The sequence below is a fragment of the Camelus ferus genome, chromosome 6 (assembly GCF_009834535.1).
Source record: "Camelus ferus isolate YT-003-E chromosome 6, BCGSAC_Cfer_1.0, whole genome shotgun sequence".
Lineage (NCBI taxonomy): Eukaryota > Metazoa > Chordata > Mammalia > Artiodactyla > Camelidae > Camelus > Camelus ferus.
Window position 1 is genome coordinate 42,476,785 of NC_045701.1, and position 27,282 is coordinate 42,504,066.

General features: G+C 37.7%; 2 protein-coding genes across 12 annotated transcripts in view; one reads left to right on the forward strand and one right to left on the reverse strand.

Annotated features, from left to right (window-relative positions):
- Window positions 1-14,783, reverse strand: part of SLC25A21 (solute carrier family 25 member 21) — a 421,523-nt gene extending 406,740 nt beyond the window's left edge. For 4 of the 8 annotated variants that reach the window (XM_032481918.1, XM_032481917.1, XM_032481916.1 and 1 more), the window contains exon 1: window positions 4,566-5,842. Coding sequence is in view for 2 of the 8 variants with exons in the window: in XM_032481914.1 (XP_032337805.1) it covers window positions 14,673-14,745 (73 nt within the window). In the remaining 6 variants the exon portion in view is untranslated. Of the gene's footprint in view, window positions 1-4,565; window positions 5,843-14,672 lie in introns of those variants that run through there. The other 4 variants (XM_032481920.1, XM_032481919.1, XM_006190421.3 and 1 more) reach the window with 2 other exon arrangements.
- Window positions 14,679-27,282, forward strand: part of MIPOL1 (mirror-image polydactyly 1) — a 245,574-nt gene continuing 232,970 nt past the window's right edge. The window contains exon 1 of one of the 4 annotated variants that reach the window (XM_032481908.1): window positions 14,679-14,811. The gene's annotated coding sequence lies outside the window, so the exon portion shown is untranslated. Of the gene's footprint in view, window positions 14,812-14,836; window positions 14,984-27,282 lie in introns of those variants that run through there. The other 3 variants (XM_032481911.1, XM_032481910.1, XM_032481909.1) reach the window with 3 other exon arrangements.

Sequence of the window (27,282 nt, forward strand, 5' to 3'; positions counted from 1 at the left end):
TGATAAATGGAGAAGAAATGCCCTAAGAAGCATTCTGAGTGGGACGTGCAGATGTCAAGAAATATGAGGGTAAGATTCTGGGAGGCAGGAGGAGGAAGGTCCTAGAGATGCCACTATGGAGGGAATTCAGTGTGGACAGGGCTCAGGCGTGCCCTTAGGAGGAAGTTTCAACAGGCCTGAGCGACAGCAGGGTCTCTCAGGAGGCCAAAGGGACTTCGTCAGAGATCTTGGGAGAGTCTGAAGTTGGGTACAAGAGCCCTCTGAGAACTTGGGAAGAAAACCCATCTGAGTGGGCCTAAAATTTGGCTCCTACACGACATGGGAAATAAGAACCCCATGAGTTTTGGAAACACATGGAAGGGTCCAAACTGGTCATCAGGGAGAATGAGAGGGTCTAAGGTGGAGCCATGCTCCTGGCTCCAAGGAAGAGATATGCATAACAGGGAAATCTCCTGGAGCCCTGCTGGGGAGCAAGCAATGTAATGATCTGGGATCTGGGGATGCCAAGGCCCAGGAACCTTGGGAGCTCTAGCAAGTTTGGGGAATTCTGTCAGTGTTGCTGTCAGATTTGCTGCCAATCCATTTGGTGTCTTTGTGAAGAACAGAAAAAAGTTTCCTTCTCACTTCCCCCCTCCCCCGGCGGACTCATCTCTGCTCTAAGATACACAAATTATGAACTGGAGCATGGGCTAGATTTCAGCTCCCACTTGCCCCAGTGGCCAGTGCCCTTTTTCAGTACACAGAGGCCCTGGATGGACTGAGACTTTTCTTCTCACTGAAAGCTAATCTTGTGCCCATACACATGAAATGACTTGGAGAGGCAAGATACTATTAAGCAGAAAGACTGTAAGGATTGTATTTGTAGATAAAAGTTGTTTTAAGGGATGTAAACTAATAGAGAGAGAGAGATAATAGAGGATATTATCTACTATCTAGTTTATTAGACTTGATCTCTCCAACTTCTAAAAATGGGAATAGCACATCCCTAGTGTCTCTCCTATCCTGTTCCTATGGAAATAGTTGCATGCTTGTGCAACCACAAGTCAGTTAATTAGGCCCTCTGTGTATCAGTTTCTTTATCCTGGAGTTGTGGCGAGGATTTAAAATGTTGATACAGGTAAAGCTGAGAACTGGGTAAGCCGTTTAGGTTTCATTCAGTAAATGTTAGCTATTTTTATTATTTGCATCATTCAATGTTAATGAGAATGTTAAAATTGGAGGGGGCTATAGAGGCCATCTGGGAGATATTCATGCAGAAAATGGTTTTCAAGTTAGGCCTTAGAAAATGGGTATGAATAACAGGTAGAGAAAATAAGGGGAAGACATTCCAGGTATTGTGAATAAAGATGGAAAGGTATAGGCAACATTTAAGTGTGGTGAGCAGATCTATGGAGCAGAAACTGAAAGAAATGTGTGACAGAGGACAGGAAAATAAGCCTGAAAGCTAAACTGAGGGCACATGATTAAGGAGTGCAGAATTCACTTTTCTCTCTCTGATCAGCAATGGAAATCAAGAAAGATTTAAGTTGCAACCCTTTGCGATCTGGCTCCCACTGTGTGGAATCTCTTCTCAAAGGTCTTCTAATGCAGTGCTTCAAAAACTTGAAAGTGCAAACCGGTGACCTGGGGAATCTTCCTAACATGCAGATTCTGCTATGATAGGTCTGGAGTAAGCTCAGCCTGAGAGCCTACTGCAGGTACTAGCACGGTCCTCCCCGCTATTCATTAGTGGACCACACTTTGAGTACCAAGTGTCTAATCTAATGGTCTCTTCTCAGTCTCATTCTTGCCCCCTCTGCAGTGTTAGGCCTTGCTAATCTTCCTGAAGCTCTCTCATCATCAGCTTCTGTTCACTCACCTAAATTTTATGCTATTGCTTGAAGCTGAGAACGCAGACTAGAAGTCTGCTCTGTAAAACTCCAGTACATGTTGACTTGTCTTGAGCTCAGCTTTCATCATATAAAATAAAGTTGCTGTTAGTAACAATATCTATATATAATAGCTACAGCAGCAAGTTCCAGGCCAGTCTTTAAATGTGTATGTTCCAACCATCAGTGCATCAATCAATTTGGTCTTTTAAATTCAAACATTACAAACCATCTTTCAACAAAAGATACATATGTCATTATAAAAGCTACCTATTGCCCATCTCATGATGTGTTTAGCTTCTTTGGAAAATAATCTCCACATAGACCACATAGGTAAGACTTGACCACAGTTTGACCTGAGTCTTGACAGAATGCCCTGTGATTTCTTCTATCCTAAGGGAAGATAAGCAGCCTGGTGAGGACCTAAGAGGCTGTTTACCCCATTATCTTGTGGAAGGCTGTCACAAGGCCATTTCTGATCCATCTCCCTAGTTTCAGTTCAGCACAAGACTTTCCACCTCACTCTCACTTAGGGGAAAGCTACAGACTTCAGTGTAAGTCTACAGAACTGCTAGGCTGAGGTTCTGAGGTGGCTCCTCAACAAAAGTGACCCACCAATCACACCATCTATCACCTGATCTCTTCAGTGTTGTCTGTGGAACAAGGGATACAGGGAACTGACACCATAATGACTTGCTTTTGCTGTCTGTGTAAGTAACTGTCTAAATCCATTTAGGCATGTTTACTCCTCATTGGGCAAATCTATGGAAGTGTGGCAAGCCATCCTGACAGCTACAGAAATACTACTTGTGACTCTATTATTGGCCACCACCCAGCTGCCTTGGAAATACTCAACTATTTGGCAAAGAGAAGAAGTAAGAAATGGCAAGAGATTACTTCCTGAGTTCCCCTCAGTGTTCTACCTCCTGATTCCAGTCAGTTCCAGGAATGCATCTCAGACCTTGAATTCCATGAGATACCCTAGTATTTCTCCAGTAAACCTCTCTAGCTTTTTTTTTAACCCTTAAGAAAGCCAGAATGTATTTTTAACCTTTACCATCAAAAGATCATACAAGACATACACAAAGAGCTTTTGAATTTGATGACAATATCAGTAATCAGAGCTCCAGTCCTAGAGATTTGAATGTACTTTCTGATTTTTTTAAATTTCTACCTCTTTTGTATATTAAGTTATTTTTGGCCCTTGGCCTATTATATGTAACATGATTAGCCTGCTTTTATTAAAGTCCAGTAAAGTTTTATGAAAATGTTATTGGCCAAGTGGAAAAAAACATGACTCTTTTTCACTATGATGAAAGTATAAATTACTCTCATCATTTATCAATAATTCCATAGTAATAAATATATAAGTCAATATGCTATGATTAATTTATCTTATAAATGTACTAATTTTCACTCATATTAGTTACAATTGTAAGAATATGATGGAACAACACATTATATTTATGCCAAATATTCATCATCCAACAAAACAGGATTCAAGTTTGATTTAATTTTAACACCTCTTGAGTTTAGCTGTGTCTAACAAGTATGATCACCTATATAAGCCAATATACAAATGCTTATGCATCACTAGTGGTAGGTTAGGATGTTCACCAATTAGCCTCACTTCCCTGTTGGGCCAGCTGAATTTTCTTTAATCAGGGTCATGGACTCTAAATCAAGCAAGTCAGGGACAGCTGGCAGAGTCTTGCACATTGTGGAATTTGACCAAAATAGTGAATAAATTGGTGCAAATTCATCATCACTAGTAGGAAACAATTTAAAAAAAGTAGAAAGTAGGGCCACTGACATCATAACAATGGATGGACATAGCACAATTACATAGAAGAAATGAATACCTGATTGCCATATTCATGAAATGTCATCTTCAGGAAAGTGTACAGGTTGCAAGAGACACATCTGGCTACCTGTGGTACCCCCCTGAGATGCAAGGAGTTTCTGACATGATGATAGCCAGTCATAATTAACATGTTAACAGTCCTTCATAACAAGTCCAAGTTTATTTGAAAATAAAGTAAAATTTACTGGTCAAAGTTAAACATTAGCCATCCAGTCATTATCTTAATATGATTTATTAGAGTTACCACAATATAATTTATTAAGAGACTATTTACATTTGTAAACATGTTTTATGGTGGTGAGTGAATTATAGTAATTATTTTATATATTTATAATAAAAATGCATCACAGTATGTAAGATTAGATTTTCAATCAACTCATAATTTACAGTTTAAAGTGTCTTTAAAATACGTTCACGTAACATAATCTCATGGTTTAGTAACTTCCTATAGCCACACTTAGTAATTATTTCCACGGTTAGTTACAACAGAATTCTTCCCACAGCATAGCTCTCCATAAAGTAATGTGAGCCCATTATATCAGAGGTGTCTAAATGTGTTAAGGTGTTCCTTTCACCGTAATATGCTTATTTAAGGCACGAATAGCTCCAAGCAAGCACAGGATGAGTAGGAAAACCTGTGGAATCCTGAGGTACATACTCCAAGGACGGCCGGGGGTGGGGGGGTTCTACACTCTACAAGATATGAGCTAGCTGGGAGAAAAAAAGAGGCTACAGTTGCTAGCAAAACTAAATCTGACAGAAATTGGATCATTTCAAGTAAAACAGCGAGGCCAAAAGGCCTCCTCAGAGGCGCAGGCCTTGGGGCTGCCTACCTTGCTTTCCAGGCTAGAGCACAGAAGGCGGGAACCCGAGAGCGGCCGGCGCGGGCGCCGCGGGGACTTGACCCGGGACACCCGGCGCCCGCCGCCCGCTCCCGGCCTCCTTTGCTCGCGCGCTCTGTGGGCTCGGGCTCCGCGCGGGGAGCGCGGAATGTGGAGGAAGGAGGTAAAACTTCGGTTGGGAGACTTGTCTGAGAAACGTTTTCGGGGCACGCGAAGGGAAAAGTGACTAGCCCCCGGCGGGGCGGGGCGGCCTTACCAGCGGAACCACCGGCCAGGATCTGCCGAGAAGCTTCGTTCGCGAAGCCGACAGCGGGCTTGGCCGACATCTTCGACACCCGAGCACCACGGAGTGGGCTGAGAGGAGTGGGCGAGCTCGCGGGCCTGAGTGCCAGTCTGTAGAGCCTTAACTGGGCGAGAGAGCCGGGGCTGCCTGTGGGCCGAGTGGCTCCCTGTGGGGCGGCAATTCGGCGACTGCTCGCAGGCGGCGGGAGGTTTGGGCAACAGACGCGCCGCGTGAACGCCGGCGGGTCGGGACCTGCTTGTCGCGCTCCTTTGGGGGCTCCCTCTCGCCCCCGCCTGGTTCCCTGGGCTCCAGGAGGGTCCCTGGAAGAGAAAAGACTCGCGGGTGGGGTTGGATTGGTCGACCGCAGGCGGACGGTTTGGTCTCCTAGATTGGCGCCTATCGGGAACCTTCTGCAGAGTTTGGCAAGCTGGACGCTCTGCCTCTGATAATGCAAGTTAAAAGTGACCCTGGCCTCGAACTCCAGCAGTACGGCTGGGGCGGCCCTTGCCCTCTGGAAAGCCAGAGCACAGTCCAGCTCTAAAGAAGAGACAGGTGAATAAACTCCTTGGAGTTCTCCTGCAATTGTGGGCTGTAGCAACTAAGTAAAAACAAATCCACTTTACAGTTATCTTACAGTTGAGCTAATGTAGTCTAAGAAATGGTTTTGGCTGAAGGGAATTTATCGAATACCTCATCTACTTGGGATTTATTTACTGAATGACCAAAAAAAAAGAAAAAGAAGGCCTTATTAGAAATAAATCTCTTCTGTACCCCTGGTCAGTGGTTCACAAAGTATGAACTTAGAATCCAGAGGTATCAGCCTAATGGGTGAGTTTGTAGGAAAAGAAAATTCATGGTCCAGCCCTAACCTACTGAATCAGAATCTCTAGATATAGGGCTCAGAAACCTGTGTTTTAATATATTCTCCAGTGATTGTTATGAATGTTAAAGTTTGTGAACCACTGACCTAAATAATCAAGGAACATTAATGAATTACTGGTATATTCTCTCTGTAAAATATTTAATTGTTCACACTAGCCCTTTAGGATAGTTGACAAAACAAAAATACTACTTATACCATCTTTAAACCACAAATTGCAAATGCTGTGTAGAAGAGACGCAAACTTCTGAAATTTTAGAAAAATACCTGTCACATCCTTAGCAGGCAAGAAATGATAGGAGTAAAAGGGAGAATGAGAGGCTTTGGAACCCTTATTGCCATATTATTTATTAAACATGGTATCTAAAACTAAATATATTGTTTGAACCATATAAAATTGCCATTTTTGAAGTTCAAAAACCATTGAGTATCAGTGACATATAATATCAATGAAAACAATAATCAATAATAAGACTAGAAAAGAGTTTTATTTGAGCCAAACTGAGGACTAGCCCAGATGTCAGCTTCCCAGATTACTCTGAGAGGCTGCTCCAGAGAAGCAGAGTTTTCAGCACAGTTTTATGTCTTGTCAGAACAAAGAAGCATTAACAAGTCCTTTTACATTTCCTCAGAGTTTTAAAACAGAACAGACTGGCATGTACACAGCGAGTCAGTATGGCCTTGGTACCGGGGAAGGGAGTCCTATCATCGTGAAAGGAGTTACCAGCATTGGAGTCCCAGGAAGAGAGGCATTTAATCTTTATTTTTAACATGGACATTCTTTACTTCTGGCTGGTGTGCTCTTTTCTTTAATAATTAAAGTAGATGTACAATGTATGTTTGATAGGCCACAAACAGGCTATCTTAGTTAGCATAAAATTCTAGTTAACTCATGTATAAGCCAGAATGACTCCTCTGTAGCTTAAGATGTGAACATTTCTTTTGTTAGTAATAATGTTCAGCTTAATATGTATGGTTACCAATTCAATGTACCAAAGACAATAGTTGTTTTTAAACTTTATTCTTAGTTCTTAGCCTGAGCTATTTAAAAGCTGGTAGTAATGATATCTGACTGGCAGAAATAAAAGTGAGGAATTGGAGAGACTTGCTACTTACGTGATCATAAACACAAAAACAAAGTTTTTCACATTTGATTAAAATTACTAAGTTTGAATGTTTACCAAGAAATAGTTTTCAGAAACTTTTGCTATTTAGAGTAAAAGCTTTCAGGCAATGTTTCAACCTTTTGCTAATTAAATATGAGGTCTTGAGTGCAATATAGAATCACTTATTCATTCAACAAATATTAAGAACCTATTATACACTAAAAAACTAAAATCAGAGTTTCAGAGCTCATAGAAAATATTTCCCTCATTTTCTGCTGAGGAAACTAAGCTTCCCAAAGTCACACCATAAGTTAATGGTATAGCTAGTATTCAATCCAGGATTTTCTCTTTTAATAGCCATGGGGTTGTAGATTTAAATATTAACCACAGGCCAAACTACATTCTGTCACACAGAAACCTAAAATAATTAAATGTCCCCCCAAGTTAATTTAATTTACTCATATATTAAGTAAAGAATTTTTTAAAGTTAAAGAAATGTGTTATATTATTAAATACTGTTAAACTCCAAGGCGTACACTGAACCAGATTCTACATTCGTTCATTGAGAGTTTAATAAGTGTCAGCACTATGTGCTGGCAGTGTTAACAATTAAACTCCCTCCTGGAGCATATAATCTAATGGAGGAGATTGTACCATGTTGCAACGTAAGTAAATTTTTGCCTTCCCTAGATTATTTCAGGAAATACAATAATACTCACAGGTCAAGATTTAAAGACAGCCTTTTGACATCATCCATTATTTCATGAATATCTTAATCTCTGAATATTTAACCTGAAGAAGTGGGTGCAAGTTTGTGGTCTCCCTAAGAACTCATTCTCTCATGATCCCTACTGACTCAGTCAGAAGACTCTCCCAGGCATCTTTCCAAATACCCTGTTAGAAAATTGCTACCCCTCTTTAACCTCTCTGGACTAGGACATATTTCTTTGAGTAAAAAAAAGCAAGGCTTGATATTACATGTAATCTAGCCTTGTACCTCTAGTTTAGTTGAGGAGATAGGGCCTAGTTTTAAGAATACTCTGGAGCTTTGAAGTCAGCCAGTGTCAGTCTACGGTCAACAAGTATCCACTGTGCTAAGAGCTGTGATAATGGGACATAACTCTTATCTACAGCCAAATTTGCCCATGGCCAGTGTTGGAATGCTGGGAGGTTTAGCACTGGGAAATTTTATTTGACCTACTATTTTAAATTCTGTATACATAATGCATCACTTTGCCGTTTCTACTATTATTTTATATAATGCTGTAATGTCCTGCCTGATATTAGAGCAAAACTGCTAAGGTATCAAGCTTATATTTTTAAAGTACTGATTTATGTAGCTGATCTTGGTTGAAAATTACATAATTATTGATTTATCAGTTTGCAAAATGACTAGAAACTTAATCTTTGGGAAACTTAAAATACTGAATTTAAGAATCTGACAATTTCTTCAGTGTCTTTTTGGAATAAAGTTTTTGTATTGGGCCATTGGATCAGCTGTTCAAGACCAAAATAATAGTGGCTTAAACAAGATTGAAATTTATTTCGCCCTCATGTAATAACACAATTGTAAACCACAAATAAAGCTCTGGCCAGCAGAGAGGAAGAAAGGTAAGAAGGGTAAAGAAAGCCCTGGAAATTACGTGAATCTCATTGGTTAGAACCCCTTGGCCACAGGGCTATACCTAGGCCCAAGGGAGGTTAGGAAAGGCAGCATTTTGCTGGGTGACAATGTGTCCAGAAAATATATATACACCATTATGGAAAAAAGGGAAAAACATATTCGGGAACAACCAGCAGTGTCAACCGCAGTTTGGGAAAACATTTAGGAACAAAAAGCTATACTTTAAAATGACAGTATTTGTTCATTTTGAACGATTTTGTGTTCCTCAAGTCTAAAGTTTATCTTCATCAGTTTCTAACTAGAAAATGCAACATAATCCCATAGTACTTGATGTACTATGAGTGGAGCCACATTTTAAAATACCATTCCCTGAAAGATACATAGCCATTGTAGGCTAGAGACTCTTTTCTTTAGATGTTAGAACACTGTATACATACAGACAGGCAAAGGCAGAAGTTGGCATACATGGAGCCCCTCCATGGAATAAGGTGGGAAGTTGGGAAAGGTGGTCGATGGACACCAAATTAAAAACTCTTGACCAATAGAAGAGACTATAACTCTTGAACTATTGAAGAGATCTATTATTCTAGAATATTCTTAGGCAGAAGTATTAGAAGTATTAACGAAATGCTGTTTTCAAGTGAAAGATTCTTATGTGCTTTAAAATTCTGTGGGTCTGAGTGTCAGCTCTAAGTTCTCAGTGGCTTATAACTTACAAATACCAAGTTATCATGTTATTATTTAGGTAAGATCTTAGGTTCCAATGTATTAACATAGCATTCGTAAGTTCCAAGGGACTCTAACTGCACAGTATGAAGAAAATAATTACTTGGAAAACATTTTTCAATATATTATTGTGATATGATAAGAACAACACTTACAGGTCATTTATATCACAGAGTTCTCTTATTTGAGACTTGGCTGTGAATTTAGGAGTTAAGACTTCCGAGCTGTCAACATGCAGAAATCCATGCACTTTCCTCCTGGGAGCTTCCCAGGCCTTCGCTTAGAACTAATTTTAGACCCAATTCTAAAAAGTTTGGTAGGGCGGATATCTAATATCTTGGTTCACAACAGATTAGAAAAAAAAATTAAGAGAATAGGGGAGATTCTAGAAAAGTGAAGAGCAATCTGCAACCTTCAGGTCATATTCAGCCTGCCTAGCAAATGGTAATAATTACAAGATTCACGTAATGCTTGCTTATGCAAGGCACTAGGCTAAGCATTTTGTAACCCATTATCTTATTCACAGTATACCTGTGACAGAGATACTCTTATTTTCATTTTACAAATGAGAAAATTCTGGGACAGAGGTTAAGTAAATTTCGCCTGAAGTCACACTGAGTATTTGAGTTATTATTTGAACCTAAGTATATATAATTTAGGAGGCCTCTTTCTGAATCACTACCTATACTGTTTTTATGGTCTAATTTTTATGTCAGCTACAGAAAAGAATCAAGACATAAAATTATTCACAGTAAATAGCTTGTGGCATCTTTGACTTCCATAAATGATTGATAAGCTGGATCAGGAACTTTATATACCTGAAGTTAGAAAAGTACTAACTTCAGTGCCATAAATTTTATTATGTGTACATGGTGTGAATTTTCTGTCTGCCAAGTCAGGGTTTCTCAACAACAGCACCACTGACATTATGGGCCAGATAATTCTTTGTTATGGGAGGCTGTCCTGTGCAATGCAGGATATTTAGCAGCATCCCTAGACTTTACCCACTAGCTTCTGGTAGCAACTCCCTCTCCAATTGTGACAACCAAAAATGTCTCCAGACATAGCCAGATGTCCCCTGTAGGGCAAAAATAGCCTCAGTTGAGAATCACTGGCTTAAGTAAAAGAGCTAATATAGTAGTGAAGCCTATTTTAACTTTCTAGAATCATGGAATGACAGACCTGGAAGAGACTTTAATCAATCTCTTCTTTGACAGTTCAGAAGGGTAAAGAGACTGGGGGCCTCAGCAACTTAGGGGAAGAGTTGGATGGAAAAGCCAGATATTTCCTGGCTTCAGAACTGATAATCTTGGCATTAATGTCTGGGACATCTCCCAAAAACTGAACTGAAGATTGTGGTTACAGTAGCCAGAGTGACCCTTTTAAAGCATATTTCAGGTACTGCTCACCTGTTCTAAGCCACCTAGTGGTCTCCTGTCATCCTGAGAATAGAATCCAATGTCCTAGCCATAGCCCAATTTGGCTTAGGGCTATCTCCCCACACTAATTTCCTAACCCTTCTCTCTTTCACCCTGCTCTGTCATACTGATTTTTTTTTTTTTTTTGGCATTCCTCTGAACATTCCCAAGTGTGCTCCCATCTTTGCATTTGCTTTTCCCTGTGCCAGGAAAGTTCTTTTCCTAGACATTCTCATGACTTGCTTCTTCACATCTTTCAGCCACCAGCACAAATATTACTTTAACAGGCAGGGTTTACCTGTCTAAAACTGCACTTCTCTTCAATCTGTTCACTCTTCAGCTAGCCTGATTTATTTTTCTTCACTATAGTTTTCAACACCTAGATATATTCTGTACTTACTTGTTTCTTCTTAGTCTTTCCTTCCTTTTGAATGTAAAGTCCATGCAAAAGTTTCTGAAATACTGCCTGGCATATGGTAGGCACTTACTAATATTCAGTGAATGAAATGACAGCCACCCCAGAAGAACACCTCCTACCCTTTAAGTAATCACACCTCACTAACCCTTTTACCAGCCTTTGGCAACCACTGATATACTTTCTGTCTCTATGGGGTTGCCTATTCTGAGTATTTTATATAAAATAAATCATACAATATGTCTGACATGTTTCATGTAGCATCATTTTAGAACCATTGTTAATTCTTTAAATGTTTTGTATAATTCACCAGTGAAGCCATCTGTTCTTGGACTTGTTTTTATTGACATGTTTTAAATTCCTGATTCAGTCTCTTTACTTGTTATAGGTCTGTTGAGATTTTCTATTCTAGAGTAAGTTTTGGTAAAGTGTTTATTTTGAGGAATGTGTCCATTTCATCTAAAAAGTGATTTATGCATCTATATTACAATACTATAGGATTCTGCATTTGTCTATACATAGAGGACTTTCTCCAATCAATCCAGCTAGAGATTCTGGAGACCTTTTATGCCTTATCTGGAGATATGACCACTTTGGGCCTGCACATGTAACCCAATAATTGAAGAAGCTTACCAATTTCTACTGAGGATCTCTCTCTGGCATCTGCCTGCAATACTGTGGCTTCTGTGGTGCAGTAGTAAGCTGTGGTGCTGGACTTCCACCTAGCTTCTATCTGTAGTATTCTGGAATTAGGTGCACACTGACTACTTTTTTTTCTCAACAGCCCCCAAACTGGCCACCCATTCCTATCAGCACTTAGACTCAGGCAAGAAAGAAACCAGTCTCTCAGGCACCCCCTTGAAAATTCAGACCACTGGATATATGTCCTACTCCTTTCTCTCCTCAGTGAGAAGACGGGGGTTGAGGGTTTCCTCCCAATCATGTATACTCGGGGTGGGTCACTTGCAAGTGAGTGCCACAAATTTTCCTACTGGTCATTGATGCAGTTGGTTTCACATTCACCTTGGCTATGGGAACCACGTAATTGGTTTCTGGATTTCTCACAAAGGCAATTGATCCATGTATTATTGTTAAGTTTGTGTCTCCATGAGAGAAGGAGGGTCTGGGGTTGCCTATTCTGCCATCTTAATGTCACTCCTGATATAACTCTTTTAAAATGAATTTGTATTTGTTTTATGATATAGATTATGGTCTGTCTTGGAGTATTCTATGCAGATCTGAAAAGAATGTGTATCCTACTGTTAATAGGTGTTCTATAAATATCAATTAGGTAAGTTAGTTGATAGTGTTATGGTTGATAGTGTTGTTCAAGTCTTATATACTCTTACTTTGCTTTTTCTATTAATTATAGAGAGATGAATTTGAAATCTGACTATAATTTTATATTAATTGTGGATTTTTCTCTGCAGTACTAACATTTCCTTTATGTATTTTGAAGTTCTGTATTAGGTGAATAAGGGAATGGTGGAGAACAGAGAAATAGACACATCAGGAGAAGATTAAGCTCAGAACTGCAGATTAAAACAAGATACCCTTTACAATAAAAATCAATCCATCTCTACCTATCATCTTGTAGTTTCTGTTTCTCTAGAGAATCCTGACTAATATACATGACATTCTCAGCTACTTGTGTGCACAGTTTTTATTCATTACTTTATTTCCAAAAGTGATTGGAGAGCCTGGCACATTGTGGGAAGCCAATGATACTTGTGGATTTGAGAGTACTCACAGTCTGACATTCTTTTGCTCTTTGTAATGAAAAAGAGGTTCATTGTCTTTACCTTCTCATCCTTATCCAACTTATAGTAGGGATAAGGGCATAGATAATTAGCTTGAGAAGAGAAAAAAAGCTCTAATTGGTCTCTTACATTTCTTGTAGACTGGCAAATGTTAGCAAGATAGAGAATGAAGAAAGTACATGTGAGTGATGGTGGTGAAAGGGGAGCTGGGAAAAAATTAGCTATCGTGGTCTGAAAAGTTCAGGAAAAGAACATTACAGAGTTACTTCGGATAAGTTGGAAGAAGGATTTAGAAGAAAAGGCATATTTGAACTCATTGAATAAAAAAGAAAAACAGGTTACTTAAAAAAGTGGATTTTTTTCTTTACCCTGGAGACTTCAAGCACCCAGAAAATGAGCTTTAAAAAAAGAGGGTTAATGTACCTTTACCCAAAGAAAAATAGTACAGTCACCTTCCCTAAATTTAACCTATGAATTCATTACTTGGTTTGAATTTTTTCAGTGTTGTGGTCACTATCCTCTCCCCCACTTATTTCTTGTTATTCATTAGCTAGGCAAAGCAACTTTCCTTCCTTTCTTTTACATAAAATTTGAGTTGGCCCAAACCTTTTCACAAGTCTTTTTTCCTGATTAAAGTGCCCTTCCCATCTACTCTAACAAACTATACCACTCCTCCTTTTGTCTATTGTATTTTTATGGTACTTGTTGTCCATAAATATCTGATTCGGACCCTGACTGAAGTAAAGTAAAGAAAACTGCATTTGAAAGCTGAATCTATTAAAACAAAACATACAAAGAAAAAAAAATACCTCTTCAGAGCACTGTCCATTAATTACAATAACCAAGAGTTTGTAAACATTATAAATTTTTTGTTCCAACTTTATAACCAATTTTTTCATGTCTTTTTTTTTTCAGTCCTTTTTTTTACATCTACTAAAGTTTAAGTTCCTTTCATTAACTTTACCCACTAACTTGGGAACCTGTCAACACTTCCTATTATGCCTACTCTTTGGGGATGTGTAAAAAACATCATTATTATCGCTTATTGTCCAAAACCCAGAAAAGTACCTGGCACATAGTATATGCTCAATAAATATTTGGTGTCTGAAGGAGTTAACGTAACATTTATAAAAGCACTACTGATCTGTGGTACAAGAAAACCACACTTGAATTACTATCAGCTATACTACTTACTTGTTTCAACAGGGAGGTATTGAGGACTTAACCCTGAAAGGTTCAACAAAATCCATATATTAAACGTTAAGTAACCGTGTCTCTTAAGTATTTAAGTCAACAGGTCACCACCCCCAAATTTTAGTCTAGGAGCTAGGCATTGCTTTTTGCTCCCCCAACTGGAGTCCAACAACAGCCTTTTTCATTCAACCATGACTTGCCAACACGACCCTCTTCTCTTCCTGGCGTCCCATCTCCACTCTCCCCCTCACCCCTAAACCACACACAAAATAGGAAGCCAAATTCTGCCTGCTCTTGTGGACACTCGACAACGCTCAAATTGGGGCGCTTTTAAGGAGCGCTTAGAGGAGGAAAACCTCTAAGTAGATTAAGTTTTGTCCAGAGAATACTTTGCTTCCGCAGAATGCGCCCGTCGCCTCAGATCCGACAACCGTAGCGCCCGAAGGAGCAGGTACAGAAGAAGACTACTCAAACCTCCTCCCTTCTCCGAACTCCAGCGAAGACTTTCCAAGCTCCTCCATTGCCCAGAGGCTCCGCCCCGCGGCCCGGTGGTGTGGCACGCGCATGCCCCGTGGCGCCGCCTGCCCCTGCCTGGCGCCGGCCCCGCCTCCGTTCCCCGTGGGCCCCCGCGCCGCGTGCGGCCGGCTCCCTCCCCCGTCGCGCCGCGCCAGGTCGTTCGGCGGCGCGCGTACCTCTTCGCGCAGAGGAGCCCCCGACAGGGAGCCTCCGAGCGAGCGGCGATTGGCTGACGTGGTGGCTGCGCATCGGGCCTGAGAAACTCTGGGCGAGCGTGCAGAGTCGGCTCCCGGGGCGGTGCGGGGCGCATCTGAGGTAAACCCGGAGGGTGGGAGGTTTGGGCGACCGGAGAAAAGGACGGGTGGGTTTAGACCAGCCCTGGGATTTCCGGCCGCAGCCTCCCTGAAGAAGGAGAAGGGGCCACGCAGAAACTGCACCCAGTGAATGTCTGCCCCGTGTGGCCGGGAGTGATGGGGCTCACGCGAAGGTCAGCGTCGTGGGGTCCTCAGCAGGTCTTCCCCATGGGCATGATTTCGGCATCTTCGCCTGTTTCCTATTACAAGAGTTCAGCAGCTGAGCATTTACTCAAGTGTGTAGGGTTTTGCTTGCTTGCTTTTCTCTTAAGAGGCAGCGAGTTAGGTTTGGGTCTTGGCTCAACCTATGATTGACTCTGTGCCCTTAATAGTCACTCTTTCGTTTTATATTTCAGTTCTCACACTTGTAAGTTTCGGCAAAGAATGCATGCTTCTTTAGGCACGTTGAGCCATGCTGTAAGAGTTTTTTTGGTTCACAATGTCTCTGGGCCCAAATTTCTGTAACTGAAGGTGACACCACCCAACAGTATTTGTGAAATACTTTAAGCTCCATGGATGGGAGGAACTGGATAAACACAAAATAACAGCATTATTAGACGAGCTGTCGTAGAAAGAAGAAACTTTCCACAAGCACAGGCTTTTTGAAAAGCTCCTGTGAACATTTTATGCAGGTTAAATCAGAGTGGTAGTTGACAAAGGTAAGCCAACACAAAGGGCCAAACAAAACTCCATTTTAAGGAGGTTCTCCCCACCCCTTCCCCGGATAATTTTGGCAATAACAAGTTATTGGCTTTTCAAAGTTTGTCCTTCGGATCTAGTGTGGAACTAACCTAAAATGACGGTACGTAAACATTTGGGTATCCTGTGCAATAGTATACCAAGAAAATTAAAACAAAGCTGACCTCTATGTAAGTTAAAAGGAATTAAGATACCTCATTGGTGAGGGAAGTATGATAGAGTGCATGAAACGTTAAGTGTACAGCTCATTGAATTTTCACAAAGTGTGCATATCCAAGTATCTGGTAGTTAGATCAAGAAAGAGCATCACTTGCATGCTAGAAGCCCTACTTTGTGTCTCTTTTCCAAAGGAAGCAATTATCTTCGTTTCTGATCATCAGTAAATTTACATATTGACTTTATATAAATGGAGTCATACAATGTGTAGTCCTTGGTGTCTCACTTTTGCTCAATATTATATGTATGAAATTTATACAAGTTATGCAACAGTAGTTTATTCTTAACGCTATACAGTATTCTGTCTAGTTTTTGGCTATTACCAGTAGGGCTACTGTGAACATTTTTGTAAGTATTTTGATGAACATGTGTGTACATTTCTGTTGGATGTATACATACTGGTGAAATGGCTATATTATAGAATATGCAGATAAGTATTTCTGGTAGACACTACCAAAAAGTTTTTCAAATTTATTGTGTCAGTTAACACTCCTGTTAGCAGTGTTTGAGAGTTCTGGCTTCTCCAGATGCTTGCAACATTTAGTACTGTCCTTTTCATTTTAGCCATATTGGTGGGTAGTGATATCACCTTGGGGTTTTTCCCTAATTTCCCTAATGACTAATGATATTTAACACCTTTTCTTATGTCTTTTGGCCATTGGCAGGGGTCATCAAATTTTCTTTAAGGACAGGATAGTTAATATAGGCAGTCTTTGCTTTGTAGAGTTTCGGTTAAAGCAGTATTGTGCAAAGGTAGGGCTGCTGGTATGTTAGGCTTTGCAGGCCATATACAATCTCTTCTGTAATTTCTTCCTTCCTTCCTTTGTTTCTTTCTTTTTCTTTCTACCTTTTTTCTTTTGCCTCCCTGCTTGCATGCTTCCTGCTTGCCTTCCCTCTTTTCCTCTTCTTTAATTTTCTTTTCTCTCCTTGCTTCCTTCCAATTTGTTAACCACTGGTTATGCTGAAAAATGACTGTTCATAAATGACTGCTCAATATTCTGCTTATTGATGGTGGTGATATCATTAGATGGGGCTATAATGGAAAAGTATAAATACATAATGTATTAAGTAGTGTGTGCTGTACTGTTTTGGTGTTAAACTTCAAATCTCTAAGCATACTTTCTTTGCCTTTTACCAGTTTTACCTCAAGACTAATTAGAGACCTGTCTGAGGCTTATCTAAATTGTTCTTACTGCTGCTCCTCCTTTCTCCTGTCCCTTCAAAGCTAAGAAACAGAAGAGGAGTAAGAAGTGAGAAAAGAAGGGAAACACAGTTCTTTGTTGATTTGCATAAAAGCCTAGAAAAGAGATAAATATGTGGCCATTTTTGGACACTGAGTAAAAGAGTGTAAAAAAGCATAAACTACTTTTTTAAATACTTTGAGAAGGATATTGTCTTTTGAGCTGTTCCATCTTGGGATGGCTTGATTGAAATTTATTTCTACCTGTTTGAGTATACTCATAATATAGGCGGAAATAGCCAATGGCTTGGGCCATGAAACTCAACTGTGGCACCCCTGCCTGGATTGGTGGTCCTCTCTTCCTTAAATACCCCTTTGAACTGTCCAGTTCATCTTCTCTTATTTTTGGCCCTCTGCCTTTCATCGGTACCAAAAGTATCACACACACACATTAAAAAGCAAAACAAAACTCTTGAAAGTACCAAAAGCTTTCTTTAAATACTATTTTAGCCTCTTAACATTTTTAGCTCTTTTTTCTAGGTTGTTTATAGAAGTGAATTTAGATATATAATTAGATATCTGCTAATACTAATGAGAGGCTCTGGGCAGTCTCTATCAGTGTGATCTTTTTCTTTGATATGGATAATCTTGCTTGCTTTTTATGCAAACACAGATTTAAGATAAACCTCTAGGCCCCGGCTTCCACCACCAACCTACTGGTGTCCATAAGCCTTTCTTATATAGAAATTCTGGATCCAGTTATACATTTATATGTGTGTATGTATGTGTATACATATTTAGATTAATACAGATACCTTTCAACACAACAGTTGTACACACATGAAATGTTTTCACTGCAATATTTTCACCAGAGTTGGAGTTACTACAAATAGTTGTGGCTGGTAAAGGGTATGTGCTGGTGGACAGGATTCTCTGACAAGTGAAAACTGATAACGGAGCAAATAAGGTATTTATGTAGTAGAAATATGTAATTGTACTAGACCCTGATTGATGCTTCTGCATTCATAAGGATTTCTCTGCCAGTCTAGCTGTTGTCATTTGCTTCCTAGAGTACCTAGGACATTGCCTTCATTGCATGCATTGCCATTGTTGACCTCGGATTGTCCATTTGCCAGGATTCCAATGGGAACAAACCTTGCCCTTTCTGGTTGCAGTTTCTGTTTTTAGATACTTCATTTAGGTTACATCTGATCTTGTTTACTTTGTTTAAGTTGACTATTCTTTGCTATGACCTGTTATCTGTTGCTTTTATACTTCCCTTCCAACAAATCTTATTACTTGATCTATTATCTGTTGCTTGTATACTTTCCTTCCAGTAATCTTATTACTAGTGTGTCTGGATACCTGGGACTGGGGATGGGCAGAGGATAGCTCACTTCCATCTCACATGCCACCTACAGAGATAGCTTTAGGGTATATTGCACAATATTAAGATACATTGCACAACATGAACCAATTCTTTCTGCTCTTGTTAGTACTGTATTACTGTATTATTATTCTCCCTTTTTGAATTTATTGGATTTTTGAGACTTACAAAGAGAGGATAGACTTGTTTTAGAGCATTAATTGCAAAAGGAATATGTTACAGTGCAAAGAGCACTGGGCATAAGAGAAGAATAGCTGTGGCTTACTACCAGTCTGTGTTAACCCTTCCTGCAACTCTCCTCTCTTTTGTAAAATGAGGCATTTTGACTGAGTATCTCTAATCCTTGGTAATCCTTTCCAAAAGACATGATAGAGAAGCACAGGGTTTAGAATTTAAGGTCATGTAGGCTTCCCTCTCAGTTTTTTTCAGTGGAAGATTATATTTTGAGAGATTATATTTAGGCACATAGTGACTAGACTCCAGTTCTCCTCACTTTGTATTCCAGTTGCTTTTTCATTATGCTGCTTATGATAGGCAGCCTTCTGAGATAACCCTGGTAATCAGTCTTATGTAATACTTTCCCTTTAAGGGTAGACTAGACCTAGAGGCTCACTTCTAATAGAATATGGTGAAAGTGGTGGGATATCACTTCTGAGATTAGATTATAAAGCCTATTACTTCCTTTTTGCTGTCACTCTCTTACTTGCTCACTGCGATGAAGCCAGCTGCCATATTGAGTTGACCTATAGAAAGCCTCACCCATCAAGGAATTGAGGGGGACCTTTGACCAATGGCTCATGCAGAACTGAGGTTCTCAGTCTGATAACCTCCAAGGAACTGAATTCTGCCAACAATCCCTGAATGAAGTTAAAAGATCTCATCCCAGTTAAGCCTTGAGATGACTGTAGCCCAGACTGACACTGTAACTGCAACCTTGTGAGAGACTCTAAACTGAGGAACTAAGCAACATCCAATTCCTCAGAAACTACGATGACAAATGTGCATTGTTTTAAGCTGCTGAGCTTTGGAGTGATTTGTTAGGTAGCAATAACTAACTAATAAACTGCTCTTATTAATTTCAGAAATTTTTTAGTGAAAGAAATAGTTCTTCCTGAAGTTTTTGTGAACATAGCTTCAGTCTGTTTTTATCATCTTAAACGTATTTGAGGATACTATTTTTACTTTTTGCATAGTCAAATACTAACCACTTAACTGTTCCGTTTGTTTTATCTCAAAACTGGCAATATAAAGAGGTGATGACTCTGAAAGTTGATTTGGTTTGGGGTTTTATTAAATTGGATAATCATGGGGCGAATGTACCATAGAACTGCTTTTGGCAGTTTGACATGAGCACCTCTGATTCAGATATTGTCTATATTGAAGTGTCTTTAATTTAGATTTGATACTGTTTGGGATGTAGATAGCCAGGTAGTCTGCTCTTATTTATCTCCAGTTTTGCATTAGGGTGATGTGAGTATGTATAAATATTATTTTGAGAATTGCCTTTAGTATCCCTGGATTTATAAGTTTCAGAAACTACTAGAGTACAACAGGGATACTTTTACTGGCACCCTTGATCTTGAATCTTGTTTTGCTTCCTCTTGGAGCATACCAGTTTTCCATCTTCATAGTTTTATCTTCAGGGTTTTGCTGCTGTGGAACACGTTTTTAAAAACAAATTAGTGAGTGAGTGTATAAATAAATAATATAGATCAGTTAACTTTTTAAAATCTTTATTGTGAAATTTAGTACATGTAAAAAATATACATGGATAGTTCAATGAATAAATAAAAAGTTAACACACATGTAACTACCATCAAATATTTTGAATTGAATAATCATTGAAATGTGCTTTGTCCCTCCTACACTGTTGGTGGGAATGCAGTTTGGTGCAGCCATTGTGGAAAACAGTATGGAGCTTCCTCAAAAGACTAAATATAAACTTATCATATGACCCAGGAATCCCACTCCTGGGCATATATGCAGAGGGAACCTTAATTTAAAAAGATGCCCAATGTTCATAGCAGCACTATTTACAATAGCAAATACATGGAAACAACCTAAATGTCCATCGACAGATGACTAGATAAAGAACTTGTGGTATATTTATACCATGGAATACTACTCAGCCATAAAAAAGATAAAATAATGCCATTTGCAGCAACATGAATGGCCCTGGAGAATGTCACTCTAAGTGAAGTAAGCCAGAAAGAGAAAGAAAAATACCATATGGTATCACTCATATGTGGAACCTAAAAAAAAAAAAGGGACAAATGAAATGTGTTTTGTATATTTTTTAAATGCTTTGTGAGTATGACTGTATATATGTGATGTAAATTTTGCAGTTGATGCAGTTATATGTGTCTATTATGTGAAGTTTGTTAATACTGTTGTTAAAAATCTTTCTTACTGATTTGTGTGTCTGTATGTATGTGTGTGTGTGTGTGTGTGTGTGTGTCTTTTAATTATCAGTTGCTGACAGTTTACTTCATGTTAAATCTCTCTGTGTAATTTTGGATCCTATTTCTCCCTAGTAGTTCTGTCAATTTTTGATTAATTTGTTTTGAGGTCATGTTATTAGAAGCATACAACTTTATAATTAGTCTGTCTTCTTATGAATTGAACCTTTGTTCCATGAAGTGTACATTTTTATCTCTCATGCTTTTTGTTTTAAAGTCTAATCTAATTTTTTAAAAACTATTTTGAAATAATTTTATACATCCTGAAAGTTGCAAAAATGGTAGAGAGTTCCTGTAAACCCTTCACTCTGCTTCTAATATTAATACAATGCATAATCATAGTACAGTTTTCAAAATCAAGAAATTAATATTGTTACAATTCACTAAATTATATACTTTATTGCTAGTTTTTCCATTAATGTTCCTTTCCTGCTCTAGGACGCAATCCAGATCCCATATTATAGTTGTCATGTTTCCTGAGTTTCTCCCATCTGTGACCTCTTTCTGATTTTGGTGTAGCTATATCAGCCTTCTTTTGGCTAATGTTTACATGAATTGGATTTTTAAAAATCCACTGGGACATCTTTTCTTACTGGAACACTTGGTAGTTGGATCATTTCATCCATTCATATTTTTATTATTCCATTTTTTACCCTCTGTTATTATGAAAATTATATATGCTTTGCAGTTCTTTTACTGGCTATTTGTAGAGACTATCACATTCTGAAATATATCCTTTCAGACATTTATTTCTTTATGCATTTCCTTACGTGTATTTATGTATCTAAACACGTGGTTTTGGTTTGTTGCTTTTAGTTTTCTTATAACAATGGTCATGCTTTATTTTACAACTACCCCATTTCACTTAATAGTGTTTTATACATCTATGTCAATATACGTGTGTTTATAGTATATAGTATATACATACATAGTGTTTATAGAATGTATGCACCATAGGTTTTTTTGTCCAGATATTTAGCTGAAAGACATTTATGTTGTTTCTAATTTTCCAATATTATAAACAGCACTACAGTTCATGTTCTTGAATGTATGTTTGCATTGCACCCTTTGCTAGAATATGGAATTCTAGAAGTAGAATTGTGGAATCAGAGTTTGCACATTTAAACCCTTATTTGACATCGTGGGACGTTCTTGTAATTTTCTATGGTGTAGTTTTTATAAAAACACAGTATGCCATTATAAACTCTTTCAAGTAAAATAAATAAAAAGATGACAGAAAAACATTGCCCCAAATTCTATCACCCCCAACAAAAACGACCTTCATTAAAACTAGGTGTACAGGATTCCATGTTTCTGTTCTGAAGAGTGTTCGATTTAAAAAATAAAAAAGCATAGCCGTGGGCACATGTTTATGAAATTTCACAGCACCAAGAATGAAAAAAAAATCCTAAAGGTTTCCAGAGAGGAAACCTAAAAACAAAAAAGAATTGAATATGTCAGCTTCAGTTTTCTTAACCAACAGCAAAGTAAAAGAGTTAGAATGAAGATGTTTTCAGACCTGAAAAGCCTCAGAAGCTGTGCTCTAGCAAAATAAAGAAGTGAAGGAAAGACCTGGAATGTAGGAAATAGTAAATGCAACCTAGGAGAACGATGAAATGATGTCCCAGAATGGGTATCTGTGTAGCAGGCCTAGAGAACAGATGGTCCAGATTGGAGAGAAGCCTCCTCAAGAAGGAGGTGTCCAAGAATGAAAGAAGACTTAAGAGATCTTATATCCTTCAGGGCTGGAGTTTTCTCTGTTGGAAAGTTTTTGAAACTATGAATTCAGTTTCTTTAATAGATGCAAGACTATTCTGGTTATCTATTCTTACTGAGTTAGCTTTGGTAATTGTATCTTTCAAGGAATTTGTCATATTTGTAGGTGTGAAGTAGTTTGTAATAGTCCCTTTTTATCTATGGGGTTTTTTATTAACATATAGTCGATTTACAGTGTTGTGTGAATTTCTGGTGTACAGCATAGTGATTAATTTTTACATATATATATTCCTTTTCATATTCTTTTTCATTATAGGCCATTACAAGGTATTGAATGTAGTTCCCTGTGCTATACAGTAGGACCTCATTGTTTATATATTTCATATATAGTAGTTAATATCTGCAAATCCTGAAGTCCCAATTAATCCCTCCCCCTGCAACCATAAGTTTGTTTTCTACATCTGTGAGTTTGTGTTTTGTAAATAAGAATACTACTTAGCTATAAAAAATGAATAAAATAATGCCATTTGGAGTAACAGAAAGAAAAATACCACATAATATCACTTATATTTGGAATCCAAAAAAAAAAAGAAAAGAAAAGAAAAAGGACACATATGGGATTGTTTTAATATCCTCCTCCTCTTCCTGATATTGGCAATATATGTCATCTTTATTTTTATCTTGATCAATCTAGCAAGAGGGTTATCAATTTCATGGTTTTTTTCAAAGAACCAGCTTTTGGTTTCATTGATTTTTCTGTGTTGATTTTACATTTTCAGTTTCATTGATTTTTGTCTTTTCCATCCTTCTGCTTACTTTGAGTTTAACTTTCTCTTAATTTTGCATTTTCTAAAAGATGGAAGCTTAGATATGACTGAGAGGCCTTCTTCCCTTTTTTAATACATATGTTTAGTACTGTAAATTCCCTCTAAGCACTGATTCTAGCTCCATCCCACAAATTTTGATACACTTCCGTTTTTATATAGTTAGAAGTATTTTTAAATTTCCCTTTACTCTTCCTTTTTAAACCATATGTTATTTAGGAGTGTTTGGAAATTTTTGAAGTATCTTTCGGTTAATGATTTCTAGTTAATTTCTGTTGTGGTAAGATAACATTTGTATGATTTCAGTTTTTATTCAGAATGTATTGAGTTTGTTTGTTTGTTTGTTTTTTAGTGGACCAGGATAGAGTCTTTTTTGGCACATGTGCCATGTGCACTTGAAAAGATGGTGTATTCTTTGCTGGGTGGAGTTGTCTATAAATGTCAAATAGGTCAGGTTGGTTGACAGTACTGAGTCCTGTATATCTTTGCCAATTTTCTAGTACATGGTTACTGAAGAGAGGTGTGGTGAGGTTTCCAGCTATGATTATGGATTTGTTGTCCCTTTCATCAGTTTTCACCTTGTGTATTTTGACATTCTTTTGTGAAGTGCTTACATATATAGGATTGTTTATGTCTTATTAGTGATTTAAGCCTTTTAATGCCCTTAGTCTTGGTGATATTTCTTGTTTTACTTTGTTTAATGTTAACATAGCCCCTCTGCTTTCTTTTAATTAGTATTTGCTTGCTTTTTTTCCCTGTGCTCTATTATCCTAAATAATATATAGTTAGGAAAGGGTAATTTGTAGGATATTTTCATTTGTATTGATGGGGTTCAGAGCATGCTACCCCAAAATATGGTACCTTGACACGTTGACTATTTTAAAGCTGAAGGATTTTGAGAAATAGCAGGTGCAGGAAGGACTCTCTGACCTCCCCTTTCTTCACCTAAGCAGATCATAAGACCCTCATGTGAGAGGTGCCTTCCCTCTACCTGGAGGAGAGGAACATCTTTATCTCTGAAGATGGAGGATACCAAGAGGAATCTGAACGAACAGGCCTTGCTAAGTTTTCCCCATTTTACTACTCTTGGCTCATATCCTTTTGTTCTGTAATGTTTTTATCCATGACTCTCTGCTGTTCATAGTATAAAACAGTATAAAAATGCCCAAGCCTGTTTCATCGGGTCTTCATTTCTTTGTGAAGGTTCCCTTGTCACATAAAACTTACATTAAATAAATTTGTCTGTTTTTCTCTTGTTGATCTGTCTTTGTCAGTTTAATATTCAGGTCCAGCTAGGGATCTTAAGAGGATCAGTGAAAAGTTTTTTCACCCCTACATGTGCATTTTGTTATTTATCTATTTATTTTAAATGTTTTGATTTTAGAAAGTAATGTCTTACCAAGTATGAACTAAGATCATGTAATTTTATGTTAAGGTACAAGAATATAAGTGTTCACATAGAAAAAATTTTGCATTATTGCTCTACTTCTTAGGTGGAATTTGAATGGTAATTTCTTATAGATATTATTTGCATTTGGGGGTTGAAATATTGTTTTGCATTAAGTCTCAACCACATACATACAACCTAAAAAATTGTTAACCATTTAAATTTCTTTAAATGGTGTATTTTCTGAAGCATGACAGACCTCTTCTTTAAGCCGCCTGTCTTGGAACTAATTAGTAGTTTAATACTTTTATTATCTTTTAAATTTAATGTAAATTGGAGCTATTTCCTTAATTTATGTCTAACAGCTTGTTAACAGCATGGGAGCTGAAGATATTGTGTGATACAGCTTACAGTATCCCAAAGTAGAACATTTTATTCAGTGGCATGAGCTGGCACAGTAGGCAGGATTATTCTGATTCATTTGGGTAGATGAATTGTAATTTGGGAAGTTCATATACAAAAACTCACTGAGTTTCTTTGTGATTCTGTACTGGTTAAGACACTCAGCTTAGGATTTCAGTGACTTGATTTCTATTGTCTTTATTTCATGCAGGTGATTTTCATCTTATTTTAAATTAAAATCTTATGCATCTTTAAAACGCCTATATTTTTTGTTAGCCATTTTAGAATTAAAATCTCATTTAAATATTCTGTCACATGATTACTAACTGGTTCTGGAAGCTTTTAGTCTGTATGCAAGTATACCTTAAAAATTAGAGAAATTAACAACAACAACGACAAAACAAACAGCCCAATCCAAAAATGGGCAGAAGACCTAAACAAGCAGTTCTCCAGTGAAGACATACAAATGGCCAATAGGCATGTGAAAAAATGCTCAATATTGATAATTATCAGAGAAATGCAAATCAGAACTGCAATGACATATCACCTCACACTGGTCAGAATGGCCATTAAATAGTCCACAAACGATAAATGCTGGAGAGGGTGTGGAGAAAAGGGAACCCTCCTATGCTATTGGTGGGAATATAGTTTAGTGCAGCCATTATGGAAAACAGTATGGAGATTCCTCAGAAAACTAAAAATAGACTAACCATATGATGCAGCAATCTCACTCATGGGCATATATCCAGTGGGAACTCTAATTCAAAAGATACATGAGTCCCAGTATTCATAGCAGCATTGTTTACAGTATCCAAGACAAGGAAACAACCTAAATGTCCATCAACAAATGAATGGATAAAGATGTGGTATATTTATACAATTGAATACTCCTCAGCCATAAAAAAGAATAAAATAATGCTGTTTGCAGCAATGCAGTGGACCTGATCATCATTCTAAGTGAAGTAAGCCAGAAAGAGAAAGAAAAATACCGTATGATATCACTCATATGTGGAATCTAAAAAAAAAAAAAAAAAAAAAAGACACAAACTTATTTACCAAACAGAAACAGACTCACTGACCTAGAGAACAAACTTAAGGTTAACCGGGGGTAAAGGGGGTGGGAAGGGATAAATTGGGAGTTCGAAATTTACAGATACTAACTACTATATATAAAATAGATATAGCACAGGGAAATATATTCAAGATCTTGTAGTAGTTTGTGGTGAAAAAGAGTATGAAAATGAATATATATATATATTCATATATGACTGAAAAATTGTGCTGTACACCAGAAATTGAAGCAATATTGTAAACTGACTATAACTCAGTAAAAAAATAAATAAAACAAGTTTATACTGTATAGCACAGGGAACTATATTCAATATCTTGTTGTAACCTATAGTGAAAAAGAATATGAAAATGAATGTATGTATGTATTTGTATGACTGAAACATTACACCAGAAATTTACACAACATTATAAACTGACTATACTTCAATTAAAAAACAACAAGAGAAATTAATTATTTTCTTCACTAAGGTTTTTTGGAATCATTTTCTTCCAAAATTTGTTCTTGATTTTAGGAATTTATGAAAAACAAAAGATTGTGTTATTTGCCTATTAGTGGAGAAGAATTTAGACTACTCTTTAACATTGCCACATTTAGTATTAATGAGTTTTTTTTAACTGTCACAAAGATGTTTCCTCTAGTGGTATTCATAACAGAAAACTATGATACTGCCATCCAATGGAATATTAAACAACTGTTGAAGTGATTGGAAGAAAAATACTTAATATTATTGTGGAAAACATCAAGTATGTGTAGACATTGATTGGACATGTATAAATATGTAAAACAAAAATGACAAAACTCACTAGGGTTTTTAAAGTATTTTATATTTGGTGGTGAATGTAAGGGATGATCTCTTTTTCCTTCTTCCTTCCTACTTTTGTTTCTGTGGATTCTGGATTATTTTCTATAGGATAGGGTCATTTGGGCAGTGCCTAGAATTTCTATCTCTAATATTTTTTTTGATCAGTGATTCCTACCAAATTGAGAATTCAGCATCATTTGACATTAACATTGGATCGGCTTTGACTTCTGTGCTTATATAGTTGAGTGTATTTATTTTAAGGATATAATGATTTTTAAGCCCTTTGAAA